The sequence below is a fragment of the Oncorhynchus nerka genome, linkage group LG28, assembly GCF_034236695.1.
Source record: "Oncorhynchus nerka isolate Pitt River linkage group LG28, Oner_Uvic_2.0, whole genome shotgun sequence".
NCBI classification, from domain to species: domain Eukaryota; kingdom Metazoa; phylum Chordata; class Actinopteri; order Salmoniformes; family Salmonidae; genus Oncorhynchus; species Oncorhynchus nerka.
The window spans coordinates 42,084,113-42,096,246 of NC_088423.1; the positions used below are offsets into that span (position 1 = coordinate 42,084,113).

The 12,134-nt window shown below is 42.6% G+C and overlaps 1 protein-coding gene across 1 annotated transcript in view; it reads left to right on the top strand.

The window, feature by feature from the left end:
* The window catches only part of LOC115113233 (sodium/potassium/calcium exchanger 3-like), a 136,449-nt gene that overhangs the window by 116,388 nt on the left and 7,927 nt on the right, over positions 1 to 12,134 (top strand). Inside the window, exons 6-15 of the mRNA XM_029640640.2 lie at positions 6,007 to 6,110; positions 6,246 to 6,320; positions 6,519 to 6,544; positions 6,661 to 6,714; positions 6,842 to 6,969; positions 7,071 to 7,231; positions 7,373 to 7,640; positions 7,835 to 8,001; positions 8,539 to 8,653; positions 11,640 to 11,752. Of these exons, the coding sequence (XP_029496500.1) occupies positions 6,007 to 6,110; positions 6,246 to 6,320; positions 6,519 to 6,544; positions 6,661 to 6,714; positions 6,842 to 6,969; positions 7,071 to 7,231; positions 7,373 to 7,640; positions 7,835 to 8,001; positions 8,539 to 8,653; positions 11,640 to 11,752 (1,211 nt within the window). The remainder of the gene's footprint in view (positions 1 to 6,006; positions 6,111 to 6,245; positions 6,321 to 6,518; positions 6,545 to 6,660; positions 6,715 to 6,841; positions 6,970 to 7,070; positions 7,232 to 7,372; positions 7,641 to 7,834; positions 8,002 to 8,538; positions 8,654 to 11,639; positions 11,753 to 12,134) is intronic.

Sequence of the window (12,134 nt, forward strand, 5' to 3'; positions counted from 1 at the left end):
TTTCTATATGCAGGAAATCCTATTTTAATAATGGACATGGTAAGAATTGACTAGCAAAATCTGAAAAGCGGTTCCTTCATTCATTTATTCCAAAAATAACGAAGGAACCCCTTTCAAGTTCAGCCGCAAGTTATTACAGGAATTATAACGCGTTGACTATTTCTCTCTAAACTATATACCTTTGACTATTACGAGCCTGCTGCTGCCTACCACCCCTCAGTCAGACTGCTCTATCAAATATCAAATCATAGATTTAACTATAATAAACACACAGAAATACAAGCCTTAGGTCACATCCGGAAACTATCACCTCGAAAACAAAACATTTATTCCGTTCCGTATTTTATCTAACAGGTGGCATCCATGAGTCTAAATATTCCTGTTATATTGCACAACCTGCAATGTTATGTCATAATTACGTAAAATGTTGGCAAATTAGTTCGCAAAGAGCCAGGTGGCCCAAACTGTTGCATATACACTGACTCTGCGTGCAATGAACGCAAGAGAAGTGACACAATTTCACCTGGTTAATATTGCCTGCTAACCTGGATTTCTTTTAGCTAAATATGCAGGTTAAAAAATATATACTTGTGTATTGATTTTAAGAAAGGCATTGATGTTTATGGTTAAGTACACATTGGAGCAACGACAGTGGTTGATTGATTGTTTTTTATAAGATAAGTTTAATGCTAGATTGCTACTTACCTTGGCTTACTGCATTCGCGTAACAGGCAGGCTCCTCGTGAGGCAGGTGGTTAGGGCGTTGGACGAGTTAACTGTAAAGTTGCAAGATTGGATCCCCCGAGCTGACAAGGTAAAAATCTGTCATTCTGCCTCGTTCATAGGCCGTCATTGAAAATAAGAATATGTTCTTAACTGACTTGCCTAGTTAAATAAAGATTAAATAAAGGTGTAAAAAAATAATAATAATAATAAATCAAAAAATCAGCGCCCAAAAATACCGATTTCCGATGGTTATGAAAACTTGAAATCGGCACTAATTAATCGGCCATTCCGATTAATCGGTCGACCTCTAGTAGTGATGCAGTGCCTCAGACGGCTGCGCCATTCGAGAGCCACTAATAAATTCACAAAAGATACATCTTCTTCAAATGTTGATATTTGGTTTTGTTGACAACCAAACACAATTCAATATAACATCTTCAATATGGTAAATAGCCTAATAACTTGTTGACAAGTTAAGAAATAATATGTTGGATTCACGTCTCCAACGAAACCAGAATAGGATTAAGCCAGTGGCTCAGATGAAATTATCCAAGCATTAAATGTACTTTAAATGTTGATATTTGGTAGCGTTGTCAACCAAACACAATTCAATATAATGTATAATATAATAGCCCAGCAAATTTTTAAAAAGGAAATACTTTATTTACATAAGAATTCAGACCCTTTGCTATGAGACTTATGTATTCATTGAAAGATGTTCAAGATAACATATAAAGGTTGCAGGTCTGTGGAGATATTCACAATTGCTATAATAATCTGTGCAGAATCTTGGAACAGCATTGATAACTTTCACATTCTTTGGAAATAATGGACGAGGCAGCAGGACGAGGCTGAGCCGAGCCCCTTTGCGGGCATTTTTCCAAGCTAATGTAGAGTACAGAACGGAGGTGTTTATTCCACTTATACGAAAGTTGCCAAAAAACAACAATACTAATGTACACATTTACAAACCAATACAATTTGGGGGATATTTTTATAAGAGATGTCATACTTTCGCATCTTTTGGTTGCTAGAGACGCGACCCAGTTGTTCGTTCGATAACTTCAATATTTATGGGCGAGAACCAGTTGTTCGTTCCACAGTGCATTCAGAAAGTATTCAGACTTTTTACACATTTTGTTATGTTACAGCCTTATTCTAAAATTGCCAAAATGCATTATTTTCTTCACCAATCTACACACAATACCCCATAATGACAAAGCAAAAACAGGTTTTTATACATTTTTGCAAATGTATTACAAAAAAAAAAAAAATACCTTATACATAAGAGGGGTATAAAAAAATGTCTGCAGCATTGGAGGTCCCCAAGAACACAGTGGCCTTTATCATTCTACTTTTGTAATACAGTATATAGACTAAAGTTAGGCCTATTTTACAAACTAATGTAACAGTATTCATTCAAACTTAAAATGTCTGCAGCATTGGAGGTCCCCAAGAACACAGTAGCCTCTATCGTTCTTAAAACCTCTTAAGGATACGCCCTTTTTTTTCGATTTCTGCCTAAAAGGACATACCCAAATCTAACTTCTTGTAACTCAGGTCCTGAATCAAGGATATGCATATTCTTGGCACCATTTAAAAGGAAACACTTTGAAGTTTGTGGAAATGTGAAAGGAATGTAGGAGAATATAACACAACAGATCTGGTAAAAGATAATACAAAGAAAAATGCATCTTTGAAATGCAAGAGCAAGGCCATAATGTATTATTCCAGCCCAGCTGCAATTTAGATGTTGGCCACTAGATGACATCAGTGTATGTGCAAAGTTTTAGACTGATCCAATGAACCATTGCATTTCTGTTCAAATTGTTGTATCAAGACTGCCCAAATGTCCCCAATTTGTTTATTAATAACTTTTCATGTTCAAAATTGTGCACGGTCCTCAAACAATAGCATGGTATTCTTTCACTGTAATAGCTACTGTAAATTGGACAGTGCAAAAAACGAATCAATGCTAGCTAGCTAGCTAGCTGTTCGTAATTGTTTTCCTCATTGGACCAGTGTTTCCAATGTTTCCAATTTTGGTTTGTGTGGTTGTTGGTTTAGCTTTCTGTAACTTTGTATTAAGTAGGGTCTAGGTGTGTAGGCGCATATTGATTGCAAAGTGTCCCGATATGTATTTCAACTGTCCCATTATCTGTTTTATTGTCCATTCTAGAATGCCCTTCTAACCAATCAAAAATGACTATTCAACAATGCTGTGGTATTGTCACACCCTGACATTAGAGATCCTTATTTATTCTCTATGTTTGGTTAGGTCAGGGTGTGAGAATCTATGTTTTCTATTTCTTTGTTGTTTTTGCCTAGTGTGGTTCCCAATCAGAGGCAGCTGTCTATCATTGTCTCTGATTGGGGATCATATATAAGTTGTGATTTTCCATTTGGGTCTTGTGGGGAGTTATTTTCTGTTTATTTTTATTTATTTTTTACCTTTATTTAACTAGGCAAGTCAGTTAAGAACAAATTCTTATTTTCATTGACAGCCTATGAACAGTGGGTTAACTGCCTGTTCAGAGCAGAACGACAGATTTGTACCTTGTCAGCTCGGGGGTTTGAACTTGCAACCTTCCGGTTACTAGTCCAACGCTCTAACCACTAGGCTACCCTACCGCCCCAAATAGCTGTTTTGTTGCCTGACAGAACTGTGTGCGTTTGTTTTTTCTACTTTGTTATTTTATTGCGGTGTTCAGTTTTATTAAAAATCATGAACGCCTACCATGCTGCACCTTGGTCTTCTTCTTCAACCTACGAAAGTCGTTACAGGTATAAATACAAAATATCTGACATTGTATTCCCATTTGAACTTTGTTTTGCATTTAGATGGTTGAAAGTATAGTGATAACACATTCGTAATTCAACAAAGTTCTGGCTTTCTTTTTGAGTGGGTGAATACAGGTTGAAATCTTATTGATCAACCAAATATCATCCAAATGTCCACGTTGAAATGACATGGTGTGCCCAGCTGGATACCTTTTTCATTACTTTACTAGCAGGCCCACTATGTTTTATGTCTTAGGGTGGCAAGTAGCATAGTGGTTAGGAGGTTGGGCCAATACCCAGTTCAAATGAGTTAAGATGGCGCCGAAGAGGATGGTGCCGAAGAGGATGGCTGAAATTTTACATGTTGTAACCAATTCTGCTATTTTGTTCATTTTTTGCATTGTTATATACTTATTTTTTTACTTATTTTGTACGTAATGTTGCTGCTACCGTCTCTTATGACCGAAAATAACTTCTTGACATCAGAACTGGGATCACCGCAAACTGGAATAAGCTTTTTCCTTTAACGAGTCCGACGAGAAATATATACTGCTCTCACGGGAACAAGCTCCGATCCCTGTCATTTGCATGAAGAAAAGACGGAAGAAAAGAGGACGCAGATCAGGCTGTCTTTTGAGAATCCATAGGCGAGCGAGTAAACTGCCATCAATTCTACTTGCTAACATGCAATCATTGGAACATAAAATTGATGACCTACGATTATCCTACCAACGGGACATTAAGAACTGTAATATCTTATGTGTCACCGAGTCGTGGCTGAACAACGACACGGATAATATAGAGCTGGAGGGATTTTCAATGTACCGGCAGAACAGAGAAGCTACGTCTGATAAAGCGAGGGGTGGGGGTATGTGTCTTTTTGTCAAAACAGCTGGTGCGCGATGTGTAATATTAAAGAAGTCTCGAGGTATTGCTCGCCTGAGGTAGAGTACCTTATGATAAGCTGTAGACCACACTATCTACCAAGAGCGTTCTCATCTATATTATTCGTAGCCGTCTATTTACAAACCAATGCTGCCACTTAGACCTCACTCAAACAACTCTAAGGCCATAATCAAACAAGAAAATGCTCACCCAGAAGCGGTGCTCGTAGTGGCCGGGGACTTTAATACAGGCAAATGTAAATATGTTTTAACAATTTCTTACCATTATGTCACATATGCAACCAGAGGAAAAAAACTCCAGATCACCTTTACTCCACTCACGGAGATGCATACAAAGCTCTCCCCCGCCTTCCATTTGGCAAATCTGACCATAATTCTATCCTCCTGATTCCTGCTTACAAGCAAAAACTAAAGCAGGAAGTACCAGTGACTCGCTCAATATGGAAGTGGTCAGATGGCGCGGTTGCTACACTACAGAACTGTTTTGCTAGCATAGACTGGAATATGTTCCGGGATTCAGCCAATGGCATTGAGGAGTATATCACCTCAGTCATCGGCTTCATCAATAAGTGCATTGACGACATCGTCCCCACAGTGACCGTATGTACTTCAATTCACATACCGTCCCAATAGATCCAGAGATGATGCAATCTCAATCGTACTCCACACTGCCCTTGCCCACCTACCCCAAGCCATAAGACTGCTGAACAATTAATCAAATGGCCACCGGACTATTACATTGACCCTCCCTCCCCTCCATTTGTTTTGTACAGTGTTGCTACTCACTGTTTGTTATCTATACATAGTCACTTCACCCCTACCTACATGTACAAATTACCTCTAACCTGTACCCCCGCACACTGACTCAGTACCGGTACCCCCTGTATATAGTCTTGTTATTGTGTTGCTTTTTATACTTTAGTTTATTTGCTAAATATTTTCTTAACTCTTCTTGAACTGCACTGTTGGTTAAGGGCTTGTAAGTAAGCATTTCACGGTAAGGTTGTATTCGGCGAATGTGACCAATAAAATTTGATTTGAAAATGGTCACTTGTTCAAATACCAAGCCAACAAGGTGAAAAATCTGTTGGTGTGCCCTTGAGCAAGGCACGTAACTCTAATTTGCTCCAGGGGATTGTACTACTGTGGCTGACCCTGTAAAACTGCACCTATCCGGTGTATGTGACAAAAACACTTGATTTTTAATGAGTGACAGTGATATTCAATATAACTCAGAGCAGTTTACCGATCACTGCACCTGTGCACAGCCCACTGTGGCCTATTTATTGCCTTACCTCCTTAATCTTACTACATTTGCATTTCTATTGTGTTATTGACTGTACGTTTGTTTTTCCCATGTGTAACTCTGTTGTCTTTGTCACACTGCTTTGCTTTATCTTGGCCAGGTCGCAGTTGTAAATGAGAACTTATTCTCAACTGGTCTACCTGGTTAAATAAAGGTGAAATAAATAAAAAATATTTTAAACTGTATGCATACTGTATATGTTAACCATGTCAATAGTTTACATGTATAAGTGTGTAACCCTCCATTCCTAACCATTGTGTAACCCATGGGTGTTCTGTCTCTGTGCAGGTGTGTTCATCACTAAAGGGGATGTGGGGGTGGGCACGATCGTGGGCTCAGCTGTCTTCAATATCCTCTGCATCATTGGAGTGTGTGGAATATTTGCTGGCCAGGTAGGTTTCTGTACCTTGGCTTGCACAGCAACAGACACACAGGAAGGGATGAAAACGTGGGGGTGAAATGTTGGCTCTTCCACTCTTACGGACCGTTCCTCTCCCTCCCCTTCTCTCTCTCTCTCTCTTTCTCAGGCAGTGCATCTGTCTCGTTGGTCTCTTATGAGAGACTCTATGTACTACACCCTATCCATCACTGCTCTTATCGTGGTGAGTGGAGCCTGACCATTGCAAACCATTGAAGTGGGCCTTAGTGTGTTGCCTCCTGCTGATCAGATGGTGTATCTACAGAGTGGATCCATATACTCATGTTTACATCAGAGAAAAGTAAACCCCAAAAGCTAATACTGTACTGTCCAATCATTCTTCCAAGTGTTCCAAGTATCATTCTTATTTGTCTCCTTACAGTTCATATATGATGAAAAGGTTTCATGGTAAGTATGGCTTTCACTTTCTTATGTATACAGGACATAGACTTCCCTATATGTTATGTGTTGTATAGCTGTTAAAAAATCAGCTTCAATTGAATCCCGCTTGATGTGTGTTTCAGGTGGGAGTCTCTGACACTGGTTCTAATGTATTTCGGCTATATTTTGATAATGAAGTAAGTCTGTCAAACCATCAATACCACACAAACACACTTCAAAACCATTTCAGGTATGAAGTTGTATCCACAGCCTTGTACTGTCCCTCTTTGTCTAGGTTTAACTCTTGTTCCTTTATGTGTATAGGTTTAACTCGAACATTGTGCATTTCCTGGAGAGGCGGAAGAAGAACTCGTCCAGCCTGGGGAACGGCACAGCCAGTAACGCTGACCTGGATGACAACTGTGATGCCAGCGCTGTCCTGCTGAAGAAAAGTACAGTCTGACCGTTCTGCCATGCATGTGTCTGTGTGTTTGTCTCATCTCTCTCTCTCATCGCTCACGTCTCTCTCTCTCTGTGTGTATGTCTCCTGTAGCTAACTTCCACAGAAAGCAGTCAGTGTTGATGGTAGATGAGTTGCTGTCAGCCTACCCCCACCAGCTGTCCTTCTCTGAAGCCGGCATGAGGATCATGATCACCAGCCACTTCTCCCCTCGCACCCGCCTCTCCATGGCCTCACGCATGCTCATCACTGAGGTATGACCACACATGCCTTCTGCACACGTGGCCGTGTTTCTGTTTGCTTTGTGAGTGTGAATAAACTGTATTCTTACAGCATACTTATTTTGAAAATGTTTGCACAGCATATGACATGTGCGTATGCATGTATTTGTGAAGAGACAGCGTCTGATTAGCACCCGGCCGTTCACTAACGGAGACTCAGAGGTCACAGTGAAGGTCGGCAGTAGACGGGGCCTGGAGAACGGACTGGGTGGGCCTGAAAGGGGAGTCAAAGGTCGCTGTGGTCACCATGGAGAGGACGACAGGGGAGATGTGGAGGCCGGCAACGAGACTGAAAACGAGAACGAAGACAATGAGAATAATGAGAACGATGAAGAGGAGGAGGACGTAGGGGAGGGACCTTTTGTGCCCTTTCACGTCCCAGGTAAATACCAATATAACATTACAGGGTTTCAAAAACGTTCAGTCTCTCTGAGCTCTCTTTATTGTGTTGGGCAACACTCGCCTAAAGGTATTTTTAGATTTCCTCAATAAAAACATCAATTAATGTAAATCCAGCAAAGAACACAAATTGAAACTGCATCTCTTCTTTCCCTCTCCCTCCATCTCTTTCTCTAGCTGGGTGCTGTAATAAGATCAAGTGGCTGTTGGCCTGGCCTCTGTGCCTGCTGTTGTTCTTCACGGTGCCTAACTGTGCCAACACTCGCTGGGAGAGATGGTTCATGGTCTCCTTCGTCACTTCCACCCTCTGGATTGCTGGTTTTTCCTATGTCATGGTCTGGATGGTGAGGGCGCGCACACACACGCACGCACGCACACACACACACACACACACACGCGCGTGCATACAACACTGATGCCTCCCAAGTGGCGCAGTCGTCTAAGGCACTGCATCACAGTGCTACCTGTGCCACTAGAGTCAAGTCCAGGCTCTGTCACAACCGGCCTCGACCGAAAAAACCCATGGGGCACAATTGGCCCAGTGACGAACGGGTCAGGGGAGGGTTTGGCCAGCCGGGATGTTCTTGTCCCATCGGGCTCTAGCGATTCCTGTGGCGGGCCGGGCGCAACGCACGCTGACACGGTCGCCAGGTGTACGGTGTTTCCTCAGACCCATTGGTGCAGCTGGCTTCCGGGTTAAGTGGGCGTTGTGTCAAATAGCAGCGTGGCTTGGTTGGTTTGTGTTTCGGAGGACGCACGGCTCTCGACCTTCGCCTCTGCCAAATCCGTACATTGCAGCAATGGGACAAGATTGCGACTACCAATTGGATACCACGAAATTGGGGAGAATTATTTAAAAATAAACTGTCTCTTCCCTTCAGGTGACAGTGATCGGATTTACTCTCGGTATCCCCGACGTCATCATGGGCATCACCTTCCTGGCAGCTGGCACCAGTGTCCCTGATTGCATGGCCAGTCTTATAGTGGCACGGCAAGGTGAGAACACAGAGTACTTTCTCTACCAAATCAAACTTTATTTGTCACATGCGCCGAATACAATAAGTGTCCTTAACAGTTTCTACCCCAAGCCATAAGCCATAATCAAATGGCCACCGGACTATTTACATTGACCCCCCCCCCATTTGTTTTGTACACTGCTGCTACTCGCTGATAATAAACAGCGAGTAGCAGCAGTGTACAAAATAATAGGAGGGGGTCAATGTAAATAGTCCGGTGGCCATTTGATTAATTGTTCAGCAGTCTTATGGCTTGGGGTAGAAGCTGTTAAGGAGCCTTTTGGTCCTAGACTTGGCGCTCCGGTACCACTTGCCGTGCGGTAGCAGAAAAAACATCTATGACCTGGGAGACAGGAGTCTGACAATTTTTTGGCCTTTCCTCTGACACCGCCTATTATTTAGGTCCTGGATGGCAGGTCCTGGATGGCAGGATGCTCTCGATAGTGCAGCTGTAGACCTTGGGGATCTGGGGTCCCATGCCAAATCTTTTCAGTCTCCTGAGGGGGAAAACATTCCCTCTTCATGACTGTCTTGGAATGTTTGGACCATGATAGACACAGAGGAACTTGAAATTTTCACTCACTACACTAGTTAATGTAAATGTTTATGTTAATAGGGGCCTGGTTCGGCCCACCTTTTCCTGTACTCCACGGTCAGCTCCTTTGTCTTGCTCACATTGAGAGAGAGGTTGTTGTCCTGACACCACACTGCCAGGTCTCTGACCTCCTCCCTATAGGCTGTCTAATCGTTGTCGGTGATCAGGCCTACTATTGTGTCGTCAAAAAACTTAATGATGGTGTTGGAGTCATGTTTGGCCATGCAGTCGTGGGTGAACAGGGAGTACAGGAGGGGACTAAGTACACACCCCTGAGGGGCCCCAATGTTGAGGATCAGCGTGGCAGACCTGTTGTTGCCTACCCTCACCACCTGGGGGCGGCCCGTCGGGAAGTCCAGGATCCAGTTGCAGAGGGAGATGTTTAGTTCCAGGGTCCTTAGCTTAGTGATGAGCTTTGTGGGCATTATGGTGTTGAACGCTGAGCTGTAGTCGTGGAACAGCATTCTCATATAGGTGTTCCTTTTGTCCAGGTGGGAAAGGGCAGTGTGGAGTACGATTGAGATTGTCACCTGTGGATTTGTTGGGGAGGAACATATTCCAGTCTGTGCTAGCAAAACAGTCCTGTAGCGTAGTATCCGGTTCATCTGACCACTTCCATATTGTCACGTTTGTAAGAATGAGTGGACCAAAGCGTAGTATGATCTGGGTTCCACATCTTTTATTTCTATGTGAAACTCAAAGCAAACCAAAACAATAAATGAACAAACGAAACGTGAAGAAATGCACTACACATGCACTACACAAAAACAAGATCCCACAAACAACCGGTGGGAAAAGGCTGCCTAAGTATGATCCCCAAATAGAGACAACGATAGACAGCTGCCTCTGATTGGGAACCATAGCCGGCCAACAAAGAAACAGAAAACATAGACTACACATAGAAATAATAAAATAGAACACCCCCCCCCCCCCCCCCCCCAGTCACGCCCTGACCTGCTCCAACATAGAAAATAAAGGCTTTCTATGGTCAGGACGTGACATGTATTGAGCTAGTCACTGGTACTTCCTGCTTTAGTTTTTGCTTGTAAGCAGGAATCGGGAGGATATAATTATGGTCAGATTTGCCAAATGGAGGGCGGGGGAGAGCTTTGTATGCATCTCTGTGTGTGGAGTAAAAGTGGTCTAAAGTTATTTTCCTCTGGTTGCACATGTGACAAGCTGGTAGAAATGAGGTAAAACTGATTTAAGTTTGCCTGCATTAAAGTTCGCAGCCACTAGGAGCGCCGCTTCTGGCTGATGGCTTGTTGGCTGATGGCCTTATAGAGTTGGTTGAGTGTGGTCTTAGTCACAGCATTGGTTTGTGGTGGTAAATAGACAGCTACGAATAATATAGATGAGAACTCTCTTGGTAGATAGTGTGGTCTACAACTTATCATAAGGTACTCTACCTCAGGCGAGCAATACCTCGAAACATCTTTAATATTAGACAACACGCACCAGCTGTTATTGACAAATAGACACATACCCCCACCCCTAGTCTTACCAGACGTAGCTTCTCTGTTCTGCCGGGGGCATGGAAAATCCCACCAGCTCTACATTATCCATGTCGTCGTTCATCCACGACTCGGTGAAACATAAGATACTACCCTTTTTAATGTCCCGTTGGTAGAATGATCTTGATCGTAGGTCATCGATTTTATTTTCCAATGATTGCACTATTGGCCAATAGAATGGATGGCAGTGGAAGTTTACTCGCTTGCCTACGAATTCTCAGAAGGCAGTCCGACCTCCGCCCCCCTTTCTCCGTCTTTTCTTCATGCAAATGATGGGGATTTGGGCCTGTTCACGGGGAAGCAGTACGTCCTTTCGTCGAACTCGTTAAAGGAAAAAGTTTCTTCCATTTCGAGGTGAGTAGTCGCTGTTCTAATATCCAGAAGTTATTTTCTGGCATAAGAGACGGTAGCAGCAAGTTAAAAAATAAGTTACGAGCAATGCAAAAAAACGAGCAAAATAGGAAGAGGAGAGAGGTTGTCATCTGCCTCTGTGACCAAGTCGTGTGGAAATGATGGGGACGGGTGGACTGAAGAGAACCCAGTGTGGCGCCTTCCTCCATCCTTGATTTCTGTTATGTGTTAATTATCGCTCCCCTTTCAAAAATTAATCAAGTCTGAGAGAGGGAAATGGAAACACATTCCATGACAGTCTGTTTGTTGTTGTTATATTTGTTGTTTGTGGCAACCTGATTATCTCAGTAAGTCAGAATTCTTTATTTATGGTACCGATGTTGACCAACGTCTCTGTCTATTGATTTCTTTCTTTCTCTCTTCCTCTCTTTCTTTGCCACTCTTTTTTTCTCCCTCCCTGTTTCCATCCCTTTCTCTCTCTCGCTCCCTCTTGCTGTGTCTCTCAGGTTTTGGGGACATGGCTGTGTCTAACTCTATAGGCAGCAATGTGTTTGATATCCTTATTGGACTGGGCCTTCCCTGGGCCCTGCAGACTCTTGCCATCAACTACGGCTCCTACGTAAGTAACAAACACTGTTTCTCCTAACCCTGGCTGTGTAAGGTCTTTAGTAAACCTCTATCAGAAATGCACAATAAAAACGGACATCTGAAACTTATACGTGATAGGTCTATTCTGTGAAGGTAATATTGATGTTGCTTTTTATTGTGAGAGATGACACAATTGAAATTTTGTCCAGAACCCTCTCAGCTCCTGTCAAATGGCACCAATGTTATGTATGTTTATGTACAGTATTAGTCAGTGTCATGACATGTTTACGTAGCCATTGGAGCATCTGCTATTTGTGATCACTGTAGATAAACATATATATTCCAGTTTGACATGTGACTGGGTCCTAACACCTGAAAGAGATGGGAGAAAAGTAGCTGTCAGCAGTCCAAGA